The 22,375-nt window shown below is 40.2% G+C and overlaps 1 protein-coding gene across 8 annotated transcripts in view; it reads left to right on the top strand.

Annotated features, from left to right (window-relative positions):
- The window catches only part of kif6 (kinesin family member 6), a 122,968-nt gene that overhangs the window by 58,663 nt on the left and 41,930 nt on the right, over positions 1 to 22,375 (top strand). For all 8 annotated transcript variants that reach the window (XM_015356753.2, XM_015356760.2, XM_069199127.1 and 5 more), the window contains 2 exons: positions 17,106 to 17,208; positions 19,145 to 19,200. In XM_015356753.2, the coding sequence (XP_015212239.2) occupies positions 17,106 to 17,208; positions 19,145 to 19,200 (159 nt within the window). The remainder of the gene's footprint in view (positions 1 to 17,105; positions 17,209 to 19,144; positions 19,201 to 22,375) is intronic.

The raw sequence follows: 22,375 nt of genomic DNA, 5'->3' as shown, positions 1-22,375 counted from the left end.
ATGACATTAGGAATGTATGTGTAAAGGAAGATCTCTGGTGATCTCTCTCCTCATTTATATTGGGAAGAACCATCAAGGAATGGAGCAGCTGAAACTCAAACTGTACACAAGACTAATAACTGCTTACTAGGTTTTTAAGAGCATCTGCTAGAGGGAATGTCTGTATTGATCTAGATTTTCAAACAAACTTGGTAAAGAAAGAGAACAATTTGGGAGCTGTGGTCATAATACAGTAGGCTTTGTACTATATTTTGAAACTATGCAGGTAGAGTTGAAAACAAATGTTTATAATTTCAGACAAGTGGACTATGAAGGAAGGAAACTGATCTTAAGAGACAAATGAGACAGGATTAATATAGAATCAGTGAAAACACATGGTGGCAGCTTAAAGGCCACCAGTCTTCTTCATTGCTATCAGTGATTGCAGTCATATCACCCTGCAACTCGCAACTGGCAACCCACTGAAGCTCAGCAGGTGTGAGCCTGGCCAGTACCTGGATAGGAGACCTCCTGGGAAAAACTAAGGCTGCTTTTAGAAGAGGTGTTAGTGGGGCCAGCAGGGGGCCCTCACCCTCCGGTCTGTGTGGGTCCTAATGCCCCAGTGTAGTGACAGGGACACTATATTGTAAAAGGCGCCACCCTTTGGATGAGATGTAGAGGTCCTGACTCTCTGTGGTCATTAAAAATCACAGGGTGTTTCTCGAAAAGAGTAGGGGTGCATCCTGGCCAAATTTCCTATTGGTCTTTACCAATCATGGCCTCCTAATAATCCCCATGTATGAATTGGCTTCATCACTCTGTTCTCCTCCTCACTGATAGCTGGTGTGTGGGGAGTGTCTGGTGTACCACTGGTGGTGGTGGAGGGGAGTCCCCATTACCTGTAAAGTGCTTTGAGTGGAGTGTCCAGAAAAGCACTATTATTATTGTATTATTATCATCTACATTCTGGTAGAGTCTGTAATCTAGTCATATTCTCAGATGATACCAGAATAGGAGGATTATTTCAGAAACTGTGAAAGGAACTTAAACAATTAGCATGAATTGAAGCCTGGACAAATATCAGGCAGATGATAATGTGGACAATTGTAGAGTATTACATGGATGTAACATAAATTCACTGCTGTGATAAGCAGTTTATATTAATGAAATACTAACAATAATGAAAAAGTATTATTGTTTGTGTTAAAGTTTAATCAGATTGTGTTTATCTCTTATTATCACATTTTAGGGGCAATTATTGCAGGAATATAGATAATTCCAAAGGCTTCACAATTTGTTTCTCACCACAGTAAACTGTAAATTGGTAAACACTGAATTTGGGAGAAAATATTTCGGAAAAAGTCTTTTAGACAACGATTGGAAACTACACCAAGGCAAACAGAATGTTGGGTATTTAAAGATGTATAATTTCAACAAATAAGTATTATTTTAAATATATACAGTGCAGTAGCAAGACCTCATTAAGAATATTGTGTACAATTTTGATCACCACATTTTAAAACAGATATTGCTGCTCTGGAACCAGTCCAGAGAAGAGAAAACAGATGCATTCCTGGGTGTAATGGAATGTCCTACACTGACAGGCTAAAACAGCTATAGTCAGGAACAGAAGAGTACAGCAGTCTTAACAGTGAACCCACTGTACCCCAACACTCTTAACACTGAGATACTAAAGAGCAGTATCTTCCCAAGCTGTATTACAGTGGTGTTTCTCTGCATAATTTATCATCAAAAAGGTAGACCATTGAATGGACATAAAGTCTAGCCCTGCACACAGTGGTCAGAAGAAGAGGGATGTTTTGGATATGACAGCTGCTGGAATGTATTACTGCCAGAATTAGAGGCTGTATTGTTTTTTTATACACTGTTCCAGTTCCATTATGAACCGCCAGCAACACTGTCTGGGAAACCAGCAGGTTTGGCATGACATGTTGTTCTGAATTCCTTTGTATTCAATTAAAAAAAGAAAGATTTGCATCATAGAGATTAAATATGCATGAAGTAGGTCTATAAAAAATTGTGCTATTTCTTTTTGGAATTATTTTGCTAACCCCTTTTTTAAAGGGCAGTCGTTACCCACACTGTGTCCTGCTGTGTTTCTGAAAGGCAAAGAATGTGGTATGTTTGTGCCTGTGCTCCTATTTGTCTCTTCTTTTTGGTGTCCCTATAAGTGAAGTGTAGTTTAATTGTACAAGGGAAATATTCTGTTAACTATATGTTTTACTTGCTCCTTATCTCTGAGAGAGACAAATAGCCCTCCTCTTGGTGTGTCAAGCTCCTGGCCTGTCGTAGTTAGGACCATATATTCCTGTATGTTGTATGGACTTAGTCTCAGAATCACTGGCCCACTGTCTGTGGCAGCAGCCAGAGATCACTGTTCTGAAATATATACAGTACATGTCTGCGTTTCTCAGTTTTAAGATGTCAGCTCATGTACAGCTGCTATTCAGTCCAGGGTTGTGTCCTCAAACTTGTGTCCAAAGTGTCCTGTGTGAAAGGGCTGTTGTGTGGCTGAGGTGTCAGACAAGTACTAGACACACCAGCTTGGAACGACAGCAGACAAAGCCCAGCCTCAAGAGCGCTTCCTAAACAGCTGCTCACGGTAACATCCTGAAGACATCATGAATGACATCATTCAAGATGAAGCAGACAGGTGCCTAAAACAGTGGTAGCAAATCACTTTGTAAAGATATACTGTATAGTGCCGTGTTTTGGGGAATTTCTCTTCTTAAAAGAAGTCCTTAAATAAGACACTGTACAGGAGGACGTGTACTGGTGAGGGCATGATTAGATGGCTGTCCGGTTACATTTTCAGAAGAGCTTGGCAGGGATAATAAAGAGGTGGATAATATACAAAAGGAAGTTATTGAGGAGCAACATTTAAAAAGCTATGGATATATTAACTCTTGGAGTGCCCTGTGGCATTTTGCCATTCCTGGTGCTAATGAACGGTGGTTTTCAGAGTGGAAACCATTTGCCAATCTGGCTTGAACGTGCCTGGCAGTGCCACCCTGTGAACCAGGCACTGTGAGGAATTAGGAGACAGGGAGACCGGATATCTAGCCACTTTCCAATGGTCTGTTGAGTATGGAAACAGAACATATAGGAATCCTGAAATTCTGTCAGATTCCAGACAGTGTAATTCAGGAAAAGATGCAATTTGGTCTTTTTTTCAATGTTTTTATCATCAAAACATTTTTGTAAAATTGAATCACATACACATGGGTTGAATTATAGCTTGCCCTTAATGAAATGGAAAATGGTAATGAAGTTGTTGATAATAATACATTTTCTACATTCTCTCCCTCCACGTTCAGACTGTTTTCTAGAATTCTATGAGTTTAAAGCTTATCTCATAAATGCAATTCATATGGCACTGAGATCACATAGACTTTAAAAAATGAGAAGCAACACTGTTTATAATAGCAGTGCCAGAATTGTTCAGGGTCCAAAGGGGATTTACTGTAATACACATAGTTAATATAATGGTTGTGTGTAGACGTGGCCCATAGTGCTTACTGACATTATTGCCTGACTTTGGCCCTACAGTAAGTACTATCTGTCTTTATACTTTCCAGTGTTAGCAGCAGCTGGTTAGCTTTCTCACTGACAGCAGCGAGGTCCACTCTGCTTGAGTCCTTCTGCACAGCTAAAAGCTCTTTGTTGTGTGCTTCTTTGTACCGTGCTATGTTTTTCTTTGATTTTCTTTCTTTTCTGATGCTGATACAAAGGTGATACAAATCTTTTGGATTGGTATTTCTTGAAGAATTAAAACTTAATTGCTTCCTGCTTTTTATTTATAATGTGGATTAACAGAATATATCAGGTTATTGAATTAAGAATTTGAGGAAATGCATATAATTGAATTTAAAATTGGTTGACAGAAGTAGTACAGAGGAGGGGAGAAAGCTCCAATCACAATTATTTAATTTGTGGTGTACCACAGGGATCTATGCTAGGACCAGTGATCTATCTATGTCTAGATTTTGGTATAGATTGTAAAATAGAAAAGTTTTCAGATGATGCTAAAATAGGAGGCTTTATATGCAGCGAATGACATTCAAAAAGATTTAAATAAAATTAAATGCGATATTTAATGTAGACAGTCTTCCACATAAATTTGCATGACAGCATGCTAACAAACAAATTGTAAGGATGTAAATATAATGTGTAGTCAAAAGCTTAGAATTCAAGCCAATGGATGTCATGTTGAAATTGTAGATTGCCACCTGAAAGCAGGTGGTTAGCGAAATTTCTTCTAGAACTTTAATGCCAAAATGTTGGTATCACAATACCAAAATCACAAATCACTGTTAGCTGCATGAAACATCACTGAACCTATTTTTGTAGAACTACTGCTTAAAGATGTTTTAGATACCCACAAGATCTCAATAACAAAAGAATTTCTCCTTTCCAAATTCAGATGTTTTTTATAAGCTATTTATAGTGCAGAAAACTCTTTGCTCCATGAAGATGATTCATTACTTCTTGTATCAATTACTCTGGAATGTTTAAAACAATAGCTTTCATATTTGTAACACAGTCTCGCGCATTAGTTTAGATAGTCAATCTGAGAATCCCTGGGTTTCTTCCTAAAAGATTTATAAAAACAGAAAAGACATACAACCCTACTCTAAATGAAGAATTTGCTTACAGTAATAGAAAAATGTGAAGGGGTGCTTTGCCAAATAAGAATCAGTGAGATCATTATAACACAAATTGTACTTACACAATATAACATGATGAAATGTTCCTTGCGGATAAATATTTCAGGAATGTTCTGTTTTTAAAAGCAGACAGAATAGATTTCCTTTTAGTCACTGGAATTTTGTTTAGGTTTGTTGTAAGACTTATTACTTAAATGTTCCCTTGTTGGGATCAAGATGATGTAAAAAGAAAATGCCTTACATTTGTTTTGCATGAGATTAATCACATCACTAGTGCTGCACCTCCTGTAATCAACTATTATTGTCAAGAGAGTGGTTTAATAAACACATACACTGTCTCAAGGAAAGAGATCGATATCTTGATTAATATACTGTGATGGGAAGAGAGAATAGTACCAATACAATAAGAATTGCATTTTTTTTTCAGATCCCATGAGTTCCTTTAAATAAATAATGGAACGTGTATAGCATGTGTTTCCTTGTAAAGAACAGCTGTTATTTGATCTAAATTTAGCATGCATTTTAGTATTTCAAAAACATTACCTAAGGATAAAGTTTAAAGAATTTTTGCTTGGACTAGTATATAAAAGATCACTGACATTGATAATTTTTATCACGAGCAAGCATCTTCTGTGGTAACTATGAACTGTGAAGTTGTAATATCTTATTTCCAGTGAATTTCTGAACACAGGAAAAGTATAAGATAAATGTGACTGACCCAAAATTCACAAATAATGGCTGTTTATGGTAGTGGTGTGTGATGGAGAGGGTTGGAAATTAAACATAGATGATTGAATTTTGGATTATATTACCTAAACTCAAGATTGATAAAAAGAAAACCAGTTCTGCTGCTTTTAAAGTACTTTAATTCCCTTTGTTACAACATGGTATAACTGTTTGGCATATTGTGGCATATAACCAGGCTTTGAATCTTTTGTAGTGGAAGAGATTATACACTGCAATTCATTCACAACACAATGTGCCAGATGGTATATACTGTAGTATAGTTTCTAGATTATTCACTGGTATACATTCACAACGCGGTGTTAGTTTCTAGATTTTTTACAGGCACTCAGTGTCAGTTTCTAGATTATTGACTGACATTCGTGCATCACACATGGTGTCAGGTTGTAGATTTTTCTCTGTTTTGTGATTCATAGTTTATAATGAAGAAGTCCACTGGGATGTAGGATATAGGAAATTATTTTAAGCCCTCTTCTCTGGATTGATTCCACAGCAGCTTTATCTGTTTTGTGATTTAGATCTTGTGCACAAGATTTTTAATGAGACGTTACTAGCATTTTAAAATTTTAACCTTGAGTCAGGTTCCCTAACAGTCTGTTTTTTTTTACCATCTAATACCATGTAGGAAAAAAGAACAAAGCTCCTAAATGTTATTTAAGATATGTGATATTAAAAAAGATAAAGGTTCTTGTCTTGTTCTGTAACTGACTGACGGTTTCAGAATGTGCTTAGCGCAAAATTATTCTAAACCCACAGCACGCTTTCTTTGAAATATTCACAGCAGGCTGTAAACTTTCATTAGGGATATAAATAACTTGCTTGCCTTCTTTTTATTTTTAGGGAGTGCATAACCGTTGCTTCCACAAATCAAATCTCTTTGTTCTCCTTGGTTTGTCAGTCTTTCCGATTGGTTTGTGATCAGTGCATCTTCTCAACTCCCCCCAGACAATTTTGTTGCAATTTATGAAATTTGTGTTTGTTTACAGCATATGTACCAAACTGCACAAAACAGATGTTATCCCAGATGTGGCAGTGACCACAAGTCCATAATGAAAAAGTATTCTGTTAAGAGCCAGAGAGCAAGCTGTCCTGTCAGAGGGAACCACTGTCTGATCTCTGGTGATAAATGAAACTACGAGATTTAACACTGCATTTCATTCATTCTGCTGTCCCAACACAGCACTTACTACAGATCTAGGGTTCCATGATAAAGGATTTAAAAACTGGGAAGCAAATACTTAACAACATAGAAAAGTTACAAATGGGAAGCCATTTGGTCCATCTGGCCCATTAGGTGGATAGTTTGTTCCACACTCCTACAACCCTTTGTGAAAATAAGTGCCTCCTGTTCTTTGAGGCTGTTACTGTAGCAAAAAGTTGTACCAGGAAGAACTATGAGGTGCAAACATTTCTGTAAGTATTATATGTATCCCTTTAAAATCTCAAAACTATCTTTAGAAAGAATAAGGTTTTGATAAGGTTGGCTCTGTCATACAGTAGCTACAGTTCTGAGAATCTTCCCTGGATAATTGTGATTTTTACCCTTGAACATTATGAGTGCCCACTGTAGCCTCTAGTAGTGTCCAGTCATCATCCACATCAATAGCAAGTTTGACCAGTTGCTGCTTTGAGATGTCAATTCTCTGAAGGCCACTCTGGTGCTTAATGGACAGAAATCATATAATGTCTTGATTGACCACTCACGTGTTCAAACAGCGGTTTTCTACCATATTGACATTAATATTTACAAATAGTGATCTGCTTTTTGACCTCAGATTTTAGAACTATGGAGCATTTGTTTTTATGTCTGGATATTAAAAGGTCTCCAGTGAATCGTTTCATTAATGAGTCCTGTGATCATACAGATCTTAAGGCATAAATGTTAAGACTGAGAACAGGCTATCAGACTTGTTTGTTTGTTGGGGACTTAATTGATCAAAGGATCTTGTCTAGCTGTTTCTTAAAGGATGACAGGGAACAAGTTTTCAACAACATTGCAGTTTGCTCCACACACTCACAACACTTATATAAAGCAGTGCCTTCAGTTGTTAGTTGTTTTTTAAATATATCCCTCTTAGTTTACACTTGGTCCTGAAGACTGGCTGTATCATTACTTTTCTGGGATTTAAACTTCTCCAATTCATCCATGCATCTTCTAACTTCTTAATCCAATACAGGTTCACAGGGGAGCTGGAGCCTACCCCAGCAAGCAATGGGCACAAGGCAGAGTGCACCCTGGATGGGATTCCAGTCCATTGCACAGCACACACAGACACACAAACCAATTTTCCCAGAAGCCAGAAGCCAGTCAACATACCAGCATGTACAGTATTTGGACTGTGGTAGGAAAGCAAAGCTGGAGAAAACCCATGAGAACACAGGGAGAACATTCAAACTTCACACAAAGAGCACCTCAGGTCTGGAATTGAACCCAGGGCTTCAATGTCGCGAGGCACCAACGCTAACCACTTCGTCACCATGTCGTGAACCTTCTATTTAAAACCAAACCAAATATTTACAGTAAATGGAATTAAACGTTGGTTCCTCACTGGAAAGTCAGAAGAAGAAACACAATATTATGGCTGAGTCTTCTTCAAGTGTGAGTGAGGAAGAGCACTAAGTCCTTGGCAGACAAGACCAATAAAAAATTGCTTTTAAGAAAACGAATTGGAAAAAGGACTGCATGCTAAAAGCCCTCAGCCTTATTGAAATCCACTCCTCCAACCCCCCAACATTCCCTCTCCCAGTTCTGCTGCCTTCTGTTCAAATTGCTGTCACATGTGAGGACTTAAAGGGTGCTGGCTCACCACACTCTGCAGCCTTATTCCATAAAAATACTTTCCCTCTGATCACACTTTCGCCGCCCGCGCACACAGCTGCTTCCACCATGGCCCCACAGCTCCTGAAGATCAGACTTTCAAGTGCCCTCCAGGGCATGGTATGAGCTCAGCTCGTAAGTGCTCTGCAGTTAAATAAAGCCTGGAGCGCCCCACCTTTGACACCTTCTTCCTCTGTGCTGACATTCCTCCTCAGCACTTGCAATACAAAGTCACCACAAACACGTAGGAGTGACCACAGCTTCAACGAAAAACCTCTGAGAATACCTGACACCCTGTAGAACAGACTACTACGATCCATGTGTTCTGTATTTCATTACATATTCAGATTTCCCAGAAAAAAAAACAAGGTTTTTTTTCTAGATGGAATCTCATTGTATGTGACAAGTTGTGTCATAGCACCGTTTGGTCAAAGCAGATCACAGATATTATTAGCAGGACTACCTGTAAAATTACACCATTCTTCTTCTTATTATTATTAGTTATTAGTTATTTCAGTTATTAAATATGTCCCTTCAGACTTTCATACCCTGAAATATGATTTTCATAATTTTTTAGCAGTAAAAAGCTCCAGGGTCAGACTGAAAAAAAGTACAAGGTGGGGGGCTGTGTCAGTGTGTGCTGGCTGTAAAAGAACGCATCAAGGCTAATTCCATGCTGGAAACAGGTGACCTATGAGAATAACTGGATTGGGGCTCTCCAGGATGCAGGTTGGACCCCTGATGTACTGTATGTAGTCCCCAGACCCCACATGTTTTCTTTCTCCTGAAGTTATTTGCAAGGTTGTGTAGTTTGATATGGGAGGATAATGAAAAGAGGTGTAAATGATCCTTTCTGTGTGCTGTGGATAATGTCTGACATGTTGTGGAAGCTGACACCCTGTCTGACACCCTGGCTTCTTTCAAGAAGAAGAAACGTAGTTTCCTCAGACCAATTAGCTTGAGGTCAAAGAGCCACTTCTTGTTTATAACTTTCTTGCTTTCTAATATTTTTGTTTATGTTAACACTTCAGTATTAACTAATTATTAGTTTAGTTTTTTTTAAATCTTATTATTCTTTCCAGTAAAACTACTGTTGGCTGTCAAACGTCAGTGAAAGATATACAATATTAGTCTGATGGGTCCCTGTTTAAGAATTCAATATCAGCCAGAGGATTGCACCTGTAAATAAGTGAATGTGCTTTTCAAACTGAGCGTGCTCATATTAAATTTACACCAGGATATTTATATGCTTGGCTGTGTTCAGATGTGGCAGGGAGAGCTTTCCACAATTAGAAAACAGGGAATGTGTTATTCCTGAAGTCTCTCATCACAGTGCTGCCAGCACAGACATACGGATGAAAAAAAAAATCAGATCACGAACACAGATAAACCACAGGGATCGGATTTGTTTGCCCATAAAAACAATCTCCAGAAAATAAACAGCAGTCATGCTGCTTTTCATCCAACTGTGTGACTAAGTGCTGGGTTTTGTTCCATTATCTGGCATTAATATCTGAGATGCTTGATTGTGAACGTGTACATGTGACGCCTAGTTGAATGTGATACAGTTAAGGACGTTCATCATGGCAGCTAATGGAGGCTTCACGTCTTGTCCATTTTCTGGTACTGTTCTGTGTTACCACTGGTACTGGGGAGAATCAGTGGGTGCTGTTACTATACAGTACCAGCTGTATGATATCAGGCTCAAGGAGACGAGGAGAGACTAGCACTCCCACTCTTGAGTCTGTACTCATTTCCTGCTTTGGCTTTTTATAGGTTCCCCAGAAAACCTTTATCCTGTCACATTCATTTTCAATTACTTTGGGTCTGTTGGATATATTTTTGGAGAGCTTCTTAATACATAACTTGTAACAGCTGAGAAGCCTTTGTCAATTTTGTTAGCCCACAACCTGGTTCATGTATTCATGTACTAAAATCTAAGCAGCGGTTATTGTTTTTATTTCATGAAAAAGTGTAACCCATTAATATGCTCTCTTAATTAATTTCCATTTTTTTCATGATGAACTCAACCATGAGATGCCACTTAGGGAGTGAAATAGCTCCAGACCATCCCTTAGATTCAGAATTTGTAAAGCACTAGTACAGTAATAGTAATTAATAATAATTGCTTACACTTATATAGCGCCTTTCTGGACACTCTACTCAAAGCACTTTACAGGTAATGGGGGACTCCCCTCCACCACCACCAGTGTGCAGCCCCACCTGGATGTAGATGTAGATGTTGCTTGTCATGTAAACTCTTCAAATAACAAAAAAATATTAATTGTTGCACATCCTGTGGTCACTTTCCACTGATATGTTGAGGATTTTACTTCCACGTGAAGTTTAACCAGAGTGACATGGTGGTTAGTGCTACCTCACAGCTCTTAGGTCCTGGGTTCTGTTATGGTCTGGATCACATTGTGTACAGTTTCCATGTTGCTCCTGTTTTCTTCAGGTACTCTATTTTGCACCACCAGTAGAGTTTAACTAGTGTCTCTAAATTGCCCTCTGTACTCATTAGGCAGCTCTAGGCTATTTGAAGAGGGGGTGTCACCATGTCTCGTGCTGAGAGCATTGCTTTGCTTTTGTTCCCCATTTCCTTACATCTCCTTGCCGTCCTGCAGCACTGTAGCAGTCAGAGGAATACCATAAGGAGCATGTCGTGTATTTCACTGTACAGTTAGTCAGTCGGTAAGGGAGGGGTGAGCTCTAGGCTTTCGTGCATTTGTGGTCTGCAGTCACTGTCCCACTGACAGTCCACCAGGAGGAAGAGTTAGCCTGAAGTCATCATGGAGCCCAAAGCTCTCTATCCTCAAAAGCAGCCACCACCCTGCACTCAGCAGCTCTGGTGTGGCAGACTGGGTCAGGAAAGACTACAGAGAAGTTGAAGTCTTTAGTTAGAAGTTACGTAGAAGACACATTCACACAAAGAAATGTTGACTACTTTAAGGGCCTCACTGTGTTAGTTGGTGGTTGTGCTTTAGAATAGTAAAACTGTTTTAGTATCTACTGTAGGAGGACTTTGCAACAGTAAAGATTCCTGCACTAACCAGTACAGTCAAGTCACTATGAGTTTCTAATATGTTCAGACCCTTTATAATAACATAAGTGATTTTACAAATGAGAGGAGGCAATTGAGCCCCTACTGTATATCCCATTTGGTAATCAGATACACCTGTTTCTTGAAAGAAGCCAAGGTATTGGCTTTTTTAACCAATATGGCTGGGTATCTTGTTCCTCACTCCCAGAATCGTTTGGGTAAGAAATTGTCTCATTTTTAAATGCACTTTTACCAAAGTTCCACTTGTGTCCTTATTTCACTATTGAATTCTACAGAAGTTCCCGAGGTTGACTTTGTCAGTGCCTTTGAGGATTTTAAATACTTGTATCAGGTCCCCTCTTAGTCTTCTGTGTTCAAGACTGAAGAGTTTCTATTCCATCAGTGACAGTCAAAACAAACTCTCCATAGTTCTAAAATCGGAGGTCAGAAAGCAGAACATTACTATTTGTGAGTATTAATGTCAATATGATTGACACCCTCAAGGAACTGAATCGTTTTTGTCGTAAACTGACAACACTATGAGGTGGTTCCCCTGAGCCCTTGCTCTCTTCTGCCATGAGATAAAACTGACCATTTAGATTTCAGCTCCAAATGCGTTCACAGTCTTTTTCTGCGGTTGCAGAAAGTTGTGGTTGCCACAGGGTGTTTACAGCGAAGATCAAAGGCTGTCCATTCCTGTTGTCTTTTTGTTTCTGCTTCAACAGAAAGAATGTGATGTGAGTGTCCCCCAAAAGACACATGTGCTCGTTGGGTTTTTCACCTCTCGCCAGTCACCCTGGATAAAGGTGTCTTCATAAGCAAATAGATAACAACAACAACAAAAATCCTAGTCATCCTAGTCAGTTTTACAGCGCTCATCCAATAGTAGCCTCAACAGCTCTAATCCAATAAAAAATGAAAAATAGAAGTGTCAAGTTCTAGACAACTAAGCCTCTAAAACTACAGTATATATATCGTGTTATATTTATTACCAGTCATTATGTCAAAACTATTTCCCCAGTTACTTGTCTGTTAAAATAAAGAGGCTTTCATGCTGGTATTGAATGATAAGTGCGCACTGTGCAGATTCATGCGTTTAGAACTCTGTGGCCATAAATCCTTAGTCAATACACCACTAAGAGCCTGTTGCTTATCATGTGGCATGAGACGCATGATCAGACAGACAGGACACATGCATCAGCGGCTTTATATAAATCTATTTTTGCTGAATGTATGTATTTTAAGCACATCTGTCTTCAGTGTGTCATTCTTGATTATTTATAATACAATACCAATTGCTTTGGCCCTTCTGTCTCTCTCCAGATCCTGGGATAGGACATGCTTTAGAGCCCTTGTTTTTTTGCTTCTTCGTTTTGTATTTCTGCTTTTCCCTGCAAAACTAATTCCAAATAAATAAATCATGTTTTTGGAATAATGCAGTGAATCACAGGAGACAAGCGTGGGGGCTGTAAAATGCTCTTCAGCACTGTCCAGGGCCAGAAGAAGAGTGCCTGCAATCTGGGCGTTCTTGTGAATCCACTTGTTACAGGAAAGCAGCGTCATGATGCTGCACTTTGTGATGGAGTTGCAATTATCTGTTAAACTAATGTGTTAAAAATAAATTTGATTTAAAATGTGTGAAATTCGTATTTATTTGCCTTTGATCTGTAATTGCAAAACATTTCCCTTATTATTTGGGTGACTAGGAAGATATAATAAATTGAAGATCTCTAAGCCTGTTTAATCAGTGTAATTGGACTGTCATTCTGAAACCCACAGGAGTATAATTACTATGAACTAGAATCATCATGTCCATCCCCATCCTCACCTATGGTCATGAGCTTTGGGTGGTGACTAAAAAATGAGACTGTGGGAATAAGGACCAGAAATTAGGTTTCTCTGTAAGGCTGCTGGGTTTACTCTCTGTGACATAGTGAGGAGCTTGGAAATCGGGGAGGAACTTGGACTAGATCTGCTGCTCCTCTGGATGGATGCGAGCCAGTCGAGGTGGTTTGGGCATCTGATGAGGCTGCCATTCAGACACCTTCTGCTGGAGGCATACCAGACGTGGCCTTCAGGGAAAAGGCCCCGGGGCAGACCCAGGACACACTGGAGAGATTATACAGTATGTCTCAGCTGGCCTGTGAACACCTGGGAATCACCCAGGATTGCTGGGGAAAGGAAAGTCTGGTGTGCCCTCTCCAGCGAAAAGCACTGAGAAAATAAAATTAGATGTTATGAGAATAATCTTCATTGAATATACAGTAGCACCTTTCATGATAAATCCTCATGAGGTGCTTTACAGTAAAATCATCAAACAGTATAGACAGTGCTATACAAGTGAATACAGAGCATTATACACGATTGAAAGTTAGAATAGAAAAATGAGCTTTAAGACAGGATTTGAAAGTGCTGACTGATTTGTAAGATTGGCTGGGAGATCATTCAACAGCCTCGGAGCAACAGCATTGAAAAGCCCACCAATGAGACCCTGCTGACTGAGTCAGAATCCTTTTATGTAAATGTTGTGCTGAGAGGTATCATTGTCTTCAAATAAGATGATTATTTCCTGAGCAATCTGTGCTTTTTCCACCGGGGCATACATGGTTTTTGGCTTTCATCATAGTTTTCAGGACTGCAGCAGATTGATTTCAAATCTTCATTGTTTAACTAGGGACTCAGGAAACTGGTTTGTACGCAGAACTGTGTTATGGTGATTTTCAGATCATGTTTTGTAAATTTAGAAACAAGCTGTTAAAAGTATAGTGGTAACGCTTTGCTAGAATGAGTCTAGAAACATAGCTCCTTTAGAAAAACTAAACAACACGATTAAACAAAATGCGTTGTCCTTTAATACCATTTGTGAAAATGACATTGCAGGTGTGCGATTATTTATAAAGGTTCACAGCAAGATCTGAAAGCTAGGAGCGGGACTCCTGGTGGAGTGATGTCAGGTGGAAATAATGAAAGAAACCATGAAGGACTTGAGAGCTGACAAGGACTTTCTGCAGGGGTAGCTCAGTTAAAGTGGTCCTGGTGTGTTCTTATGTACTGTCTGTTCTTTTATCGCGTTGTGTAGTGTTTTTGAAAGAGTTATGATGAGCAATGATTTTTAATCTCATTCAAGTATGGTCTTAATAGAACAGTTATCAGTATTAAGATATGGTTTTGTAGCTGTTTCTTTCAGGTTTCTTCTCAGATGCATTCTTTAGGCATTACACAGCACTCGTCTTTTAGCCATTACGCACATTTCCACTGCTGCACGACAATCTGAAGACGATTCTTTTCTTGAAATCCAATATCCAATTACTGTGATCTGTGATTTACAGCATTTGCAACATTTATGTTTGTATGTGTTGTATTAGACGCAGAACATGAGGACAGACCTTCACATCCATGCAATAGCCCTATACCCTTGTACTCCTGGGTGATTTAAACCATCCAATGATTAATAAATGGATCCAATAGTATTTTGTGTATAGAAACCCATTTTGAAAGATAAATAGATCTCATTGTATTTCCTTTGTCTTCACATCGCCTGTCCGGGATTCGACTGCTTTCTGTTGATGGGTCAACAGCGCCAGGGCGGTTCCTCTGGTGCAGTGACTCAGTGCCTCCGTATGATACATCACTTTCCCACAGAGCAGACTTTTCCATGGGAAGTCATTGGGAATTGAGAACATGACGAGGAAAATTGAAGGACTGGGATTAAGTAGGAGTGAGTCAAAGAAGCTTCAGACTAAACTCATGCAAAACAGATGGGTATCAAAGGCAGGAGCATTGAGATAAGCGTGTTGTAAAGGACAAAGTAGTTCATCTTCGGGATGCTCAAGTTGTTCCATAGATTCCCTCTTCTCCTAGTATCCTTTTCAAAATGGGGGAAAATAGAACTACAATTTTGTTTGACTTGTTTGAATTAATGATAAAACACCAATTGCCTTAAAGAAACAAAACTAAAAATGTATATTCCATTAAAACTTTATACAGCAGACAATTGTAATTATTATGCACTTATATTATACTCCAGCCAGCAGCCATATCACCCTGCAGCTCTCAACTGGCTACCACTGAAACTCAGCAGGGTGGTGCCTGGTCGGTACCTGGATGGGAGATCTCTTAGGAAGCTATGGTTGCTGCTGGAAATGGTGTTAGTGAGACCTGCGGAGGGTGCCCACCCTGCGGTCTGTGTGGGTCCTAATTCCCCAGTATAGTGGTGGGGACACTATACTGTGGTGGGTGCTGTCTTTCAAATGAAACGTTAAACTGAGGTCCTGACTAGGGAGTTATCCTGATGTCTGGGCCAAATTTCCCCCCTCCGCCTTTACCGTGGCCTCCAAACTGTCCCCATGTATGATTGGCTTGCACTTGTCCAGAGTGTACCCTGCCTTGCGCTCGTTGCTTGCCAGGTAGGCTCCGGCTTCCCGTATGGTATAAAGCAGTTTGGCAAATGACATGACATTATACTCCTGACAGAAGACAGGAAGAAAAATATTCTTGGATGTAAAGGAACAAGTAAAGGTTTATCCCATGCTGAAAAGAGAAGAAAAGAAACACAATGTTTCGGCTGTGGAGCCTCCTTCGAGTGGGAAGAAGAAGAACCAGACGAAGGCTCCACAGCCGAAACGTTGTGATTCTTTTCTTTTCAGTGTGGAATAAATCTTTACTTGTTCCTTTGCAGCCTATGCATACTGACTTTGTAGAGTGGTGTCATCTTAACCATCACCATGTTAACACCAGCAAGACTAAAGAAATGGTCATGGACTTTCAAAGGAATAAGTCTCCGCTGAACCCTGTTTCCAACCAGGGTGAGGACATAGAGGCAGTACAGTACAGTCCTACAAGTACTTAGGGGTACACCTGGATGATAAGCTGGAGTGGTATGTTAACACTGACGCCCTGTACAAGAAAGGTCAGAGCCGACTCTATTTTCTTAGGAGGCTCAGGTCCTTTGGTGTGTGTGGAACACTGCTACACATTTTTTATGAATCCGTGGTGGCAGCGGCCATCTTCTACACTGTTGTGTGCTGGGGCAGTAGCATCATGACAAGAGATGCAAATAGGCTCAATAAATTTATCAAGAAGGCTGGCTCTGTGTTGGGGATGAGCCTTGACCCCTGGAGGTGGTGGCGGAGAGGAGAATGCTGACCAAGCTCACAGCCATCATGAACAACGCCTCTCATCCGCTACATGGGACTGTTATTAGGCAGCGGAGCACTTTCAGCACCAGACTGCTCCAGCTACGGTGTTCAAGGAAACGTTTCCACAGGTCCTTCCTCCTGGCTGCTGTCAGGGTGTATAACACTGCCCTAGACTAGGACTGTTAGCCCTCCATCTGCTCGTCTATGGACAGCATGTTACACTATTGTACTTTTTGGACACTCAGTCTGTATGTACCTATGCACATTTTGCACATATTTTATTGTTTTTTTTTATCTTGTATTGCTGTACTTATTGAATTTTAATTTTTAGTCTATTCTGATGTCTATTTTTGCTTGTCTTGGGCTGGGCTACTGTAACACCTCAATTTCCCTTCGGGATCAATAAAGTCTTATCTTTCTATCTGACACAGCTACCTGCTTGAACTATTCTTGGATGTATCTGATTAAGTCAGCATAATAGAAAATATATATTCTCATTTTTAATTTTATATTTCACAGTGGAATCACAAGTTATTTGTGTCTCTTAACTGGCATTTTCAGTAACCTCACTTTGCTACACAGGCAGTCCCCCTGTTGGCTTTCTGAACATGCTGCCTGCTGAGGACTTGAAGAGGGCAGCTTGTGGGAAGTGGGTCGTCTCATGTTGTCCTTCTTGTCTTTTGTCATTCTTGTAGAGGTGGAGATGTCACTGGGACGGAAAGAGGCTTTTGAGATATTCCGGAGGGACCATGAGGACAGAATCAACATTGAGGACAACAAGGCCCTACTCAAACAGAGGTGATCTTCCAGAGGCTAGCCTGGGATTGCTTGATCATGCAATAAGCACTCCGAGTGGCTTTCAAAAAGCATACTCTACAAGATTAGGTTTCCGAATCTTATATTCCAAGATTACCCAGCCCCATCTACAAAAGTGACAAGATGAAAATATTGGCTGTGATTCCTTCAGTGTTTGTGAGTAACTACACATGAGAAACTGGCTGCAGAGTGCATGATTGTGGCAGTGCAGGCCACCAGTGCCATGAAGAAACAAGCACAGGTTTGAGCTTTGTGTTGGGTATGACCTTGAAATCTGAACAAACTTAATTTTTTTTTAATTTTCATATGTTGCTGTGGGCCCATCGCTAAAAGACAAAAATAAGCAGTGCTAACTCTTCATGTTGAAGAACTATATCCATGGCCTCATATTAAGAACATGCAAAAGGTTACAAACAAGAGGTGGCCATTTTGCCCATCTAGCCTGTTGGATAGTTAGCAGATGATTGATCTGATGATCTCTTTCAGAGAATAGGTAGTAGTAATGCTAAGATTGTATGTGGAATTCGATGGGCTTTGTTGAAAGCTACAAAGTGCAAATCCTATGAAGTGTTGGCATATAAGGTGAGATCATACAATATGAGTCATACAATATGCTCATCGGGATATTAATTGCTCTGTGTTTCAGAAGGCTATAAGATTTGAAAGGAAATGATGGTAGATCATGTCATTCGATGATGCCTCTCGGATGTCCTGCAGACAGCCCGTAAAGAAAAAAAATAAATGTATCTTTCAAAATCCTACCTGATCTGGCATGAGCATACCAGAGAGTGGGTCACGTATTGCTATGGGCTAGGGAGGTACACATTGTGTACCGCTCAGCATCTCTTGATGCTGTGCAGTCGCGCAGAGACAGGCTGAGCCTGTGTGTCCTGTGATCCTGCCGTCATTCAGTCACAAGAGGTGACTGGGGAGCAGGAGCAGCAAAGATGCTTGGCTAGGACTTGGTTCTGTTGTTTGCAGAACTGGTTTTGTAGGATTCGTTCTTTGTAGCAGAAAACAGGATAAATCAAATCTAGTTGAACTTTAAAAAAAGCCAGCAGAAAGACGAGAAGAACATCCAGCCTAGACTGCTCTGGTGTCTGGAGCCTCTGCTGGGCTGAGTCTCCTCCTCTCTCCTCACGGGATACAAAACCACACTTTGTATGAAAAAGACAGAAAACAAAAGAATTATGATTTTTGGGGGAGTACAGTAAATCATTCCCAGGGTGTAATAATGCCTTTTATTTTTCATTTCCCCTTCCAGTCCTTTTGATGTTGGCATGATTTAAGTGTCCAGATTCCCAAAGTCTGCAATTAATTGTGTTTCCAAAAGCATTGAGGTTTGCGCCATGCCTCTGCAGGGCATGAGTTCTTCCTGTGGATTCACTGTATGCCACGAACATGTGCCCTGGTGCCACACAACAGCTTTCTATGGCACGCACTGGTTCGCAGAGGTGCTGAATGAGTACATTATAGGCACAACCATCAGTTATGTTTTTAATACACAAACCCTTCTACACTTTAGTTTACATGAACCTTAGTCTTTAGCAGGCTGCATAGTGCATTCCAGTGCCTGTGTGTGTCTTTACTGTGATTAGGCTGCACAGTACACTTCAGTGTCTGTGTGTGTGTGTCACAATGATCAGGCTGCATAATGCACTGCAGTACCTGTGTGTATCACAGTTATCATGCTGCACAGTGCACTGCAGTGCCTGTGTGTGTGTGTCTTCACTGTGATCAGGCTGCACAATGCACTTCAGTAGCTGTGTGTGATCAGGTTTCACTGTGCACTACATATCTGTACGTGTGTCATAGTGATCAGGCTGCACGGTAGCCACAATGCAGACTAGCTCAACTTAAATGCTGACTACTGAGGTGACTTTGCTATTGACTTGCCTCCTCTGGGTTTCTCTGACAGGTTTGCTGAAGCCAAGGCCTTGGGGGAACAGGTGAACAAGGCCAGGGGTAGAGTCAGTAAGTATCTCTTCTTCTCACCTAAATCTGGATTCTGCTGCTTTTAGCATATTTACAGGCTAGCTGCAGGACAGTGTGCTCATAATTGTCACTTGACATTGGAAATTTGTATTTTCACTCTTTGGTGTCATTTAAGGATGAGTTTAGACAAAGACATTAAGGTCTTGGACCGTGGTTGTGTTGGTTTGGACAGACACCTTCACCAGCTTGTAGTGAGGGGAGCTTGGAACGTCTGTGTGCCACAGACAAGCTTGATGCTCTTTAACTCAGTAGACAGTAAGACCCAGGGATAATATTTGCCTTTAACAAAGGAAATATTGTATAAGCATTTTTAAATTATTGAGTGGACCTACAAAATGGCAAAAAAGCATGATACATGATATATTATATATATATAAAAAAATGAATACTAATGTGTGATAGTGCCTAAGAAACAGTACCCCCAGTCATCAGTTGATGATGGTAAAACAGCATATTCTCTCTCACAGCTCTCTCTGGAAGACACAGCCAGTTCAAATACAGTACTCAGCCATCTCTAGAGCACACACAACCTGTTTACACACAGAGCCTGTTAAACACAGCCCTCTGCAAATACATACAGCCTGTTCACACACACAGCCCTCTCTAGAGCACCCACAATCTGTTGACACACACAGTCTGCCTCATCACACACAGCCTGTTCACACACACAGCCCTCTCTAGAGCACCCACAATCTGTTGACACACACAGTCTGCCTCATCACACACAGCCTGTTCATACACACAGCATCTCTAGAGCACCTACAATCTGTTTACACATGCAGCCCTCTCCAGAGGACACACTGACTTTTCACACACAATCTGTTCAACACATACAACCTGTTCACACACACTGCCTGATATCACACACGGTCTGTTCATACACACTGCCTCTTCACGCACAATCTGTTCACTCATACAGCACAGTCCTCTCTAGAGGAGGGTATTACTCTCTCTGGCGGTGATACAAATGTCCAGATAAGCTCTCCTGTGCCTCTCCCTTGGACTGCCAGAGGGCAGCAGGCTCAGCAGGTCACAAAACAGCATGAGGCACCTCATAACATTTGGATCCAAACTGCCGACAGAAGGGTATGTTTTGAAACACATACTATACTATTTAATTAATTAAATAAATTACTAAGTGCACCTGAGTTTCTAAGGACTGAGAATACATTTTTCAAAGTAATGTTTAGAGCACAGGCACAGACGTGCTCTGCCTGTTAAGGAAGTTGCCAGAAATTTACAAAACCATGGTAAGTTTAGGTGATACCAGTTTGTCATCTTAATTTTGCTGAACTTTGTGAAGTCACAAAATATACTGTACTCATCTGATTCTTTTTAATTGAACAATTGTAATGAAGGATTCTAATCTCATATTTCACCAATGGAGCGATTCAGTTATCCAGACAACATAGTGTTTAGGGCATCTATATAGCTGCCTCTTCTGGAATTAAAATCTTTCTCTGTTCGTGTAAAACCAGGAAGTTTAGAAAGAAACAATAGGACCCATTCCAAAAATCTAATATTTCTTTTTCAAATGTGGTACCTGGTTGCCATGCCATATTGTATCATTCTTTTTTAAATTGCAACAAAATGAACTACTACCTTGTGTGAAGCCTTTAACTTGTTCAGTGTTACCGTACAATTCGGATGGCATTATGTGATGAGCAGGTAGTTCATTTCTGTCTTTAATGAGAAAGAATTCAAGGGAACTAAGCTAAAGTTGGTGAATTTGTATTTCCAGACAGAATTTTCCTTTCCTGCCTGGACAATTATGGAAGAATCCTTCTCCCTACTTCCAGCATTCTGCCTCTTTTTTATGGTTGATTAGTTATAAAATGGGATGAGGACCACGGACTGCCTTATAAAACAGGCATGTAGGTCAGAGGTCAGAGCTCAGAGCAGAGGGGTGAGACTCAGCAGTGACTTTGCCTCTATTTGTTTCCATGTTAAGCCATGAAAAATAAAATATTGGCTGTTAACACCAAACTATTATCGCAATTACCCTAATTGAAAACATGCATGATGTTGTGCAGAATTTACGTGACCTGAATCCCCAGACTGCCCCCCTGCCTCAAAAGCAAGCTGTGATAATGAAGGAATAAAACTTGTACGGTTTGCTGTGCTGTTCTCGGTCCCCTGAGTGCACTTTGCCTTTTTGTTGTTGAGTTTTATTTTCCATTGCGCTGACACAAAGTCTTTCTCTTCCGCCTGTTTCTTTTATTGGCCTGAAACTAGTGGTTTTATGACTATTCCGTAAGCACTTTTTTGGGGGTAAAATATCCCTGACAGGTAGAGTGTGTCTTCCAGATGATTATGGGATCTGCCTTAGCCAGGAAGGCACAATGTCATTTTTAAAACGCTGAATCTCATGGCAGCGGGAAGTAGATTGAGGCTAGACGTGAAATTTAACTCTAGGATGGGCTCTATTTAGGAATGTAATCTCTTTGGCTAGCTCTCCCCCTAATTGACAAAGAGAAAAAACTGGACCTAATAACAGGGTAAAGGTCATATCTACACTTAAAGCAAAGATGGTCACATTACTACAGTGCATTGTACAGTGCTCTTATTTTTACAAAGGGGTGGTAGGAGTTTGGAACAAGCTGCTCAGATCTTTCAAGAGCCAGCTGGAGGAGATCTTCTGATCAATTAACTACTAAATAAGAACTTGAACTTGAACTAGATGGGCAAAGACGAACTCTGGAATCAAACCAAGCCCCTTAGAGCTTTGTGGCAGCAATGCTAGATTCCACTCCACTCTGTCACCCATTATTATTGTTTGTCCTATAAATCTTGGTATAATAACTCTTCTTTTTCAGCTATGGAATGGGTCCTGTCTTTCAGGACTTCCACTTACAGTAGTTGTCCTTTTCCTTCAGTTTTTTTTCCTGCAGTGTTCCAGGTGCGGCCTAACTAATGCATTGTGTGGTTTCAGTATAACTTCTCTGTGCAAATCATCATTCTGCCTGCATTTTGATTTTTACAGCATGTCTGTAGAGAATTTATTACAGCTCTAAATCTGTTTCATTTATACACATCTGTGCCACCATTTCTACAGTATAGTGGTGCCTCTTTTTTTACTTAAATGCTAAACTGTTGCATTTTGGTCTGTGCCATCTATATACTGTATATACAGTATTTTCTTTAAAAACATTGG

Source organism: Lepisosteus oculatus, chromosome 2 (assembly GCF_040954835.1).
Source record: "Lepisosteus oculatus isolate fLepOcu1 chromosome 2, fLepOcu1.hap2, whole genome shotgun sequence".
NCBI lineage: Eukaryota > Metazoa > Chordata > Actinopteri > Semionotiformes > Lepisosteidae > Lepisosteus > Lepisosteus oculatus.
Note: the sequence above shows the minus strand (reverse complement) of the source record. Positions and strands in the feature narration are given on the sequence as shown.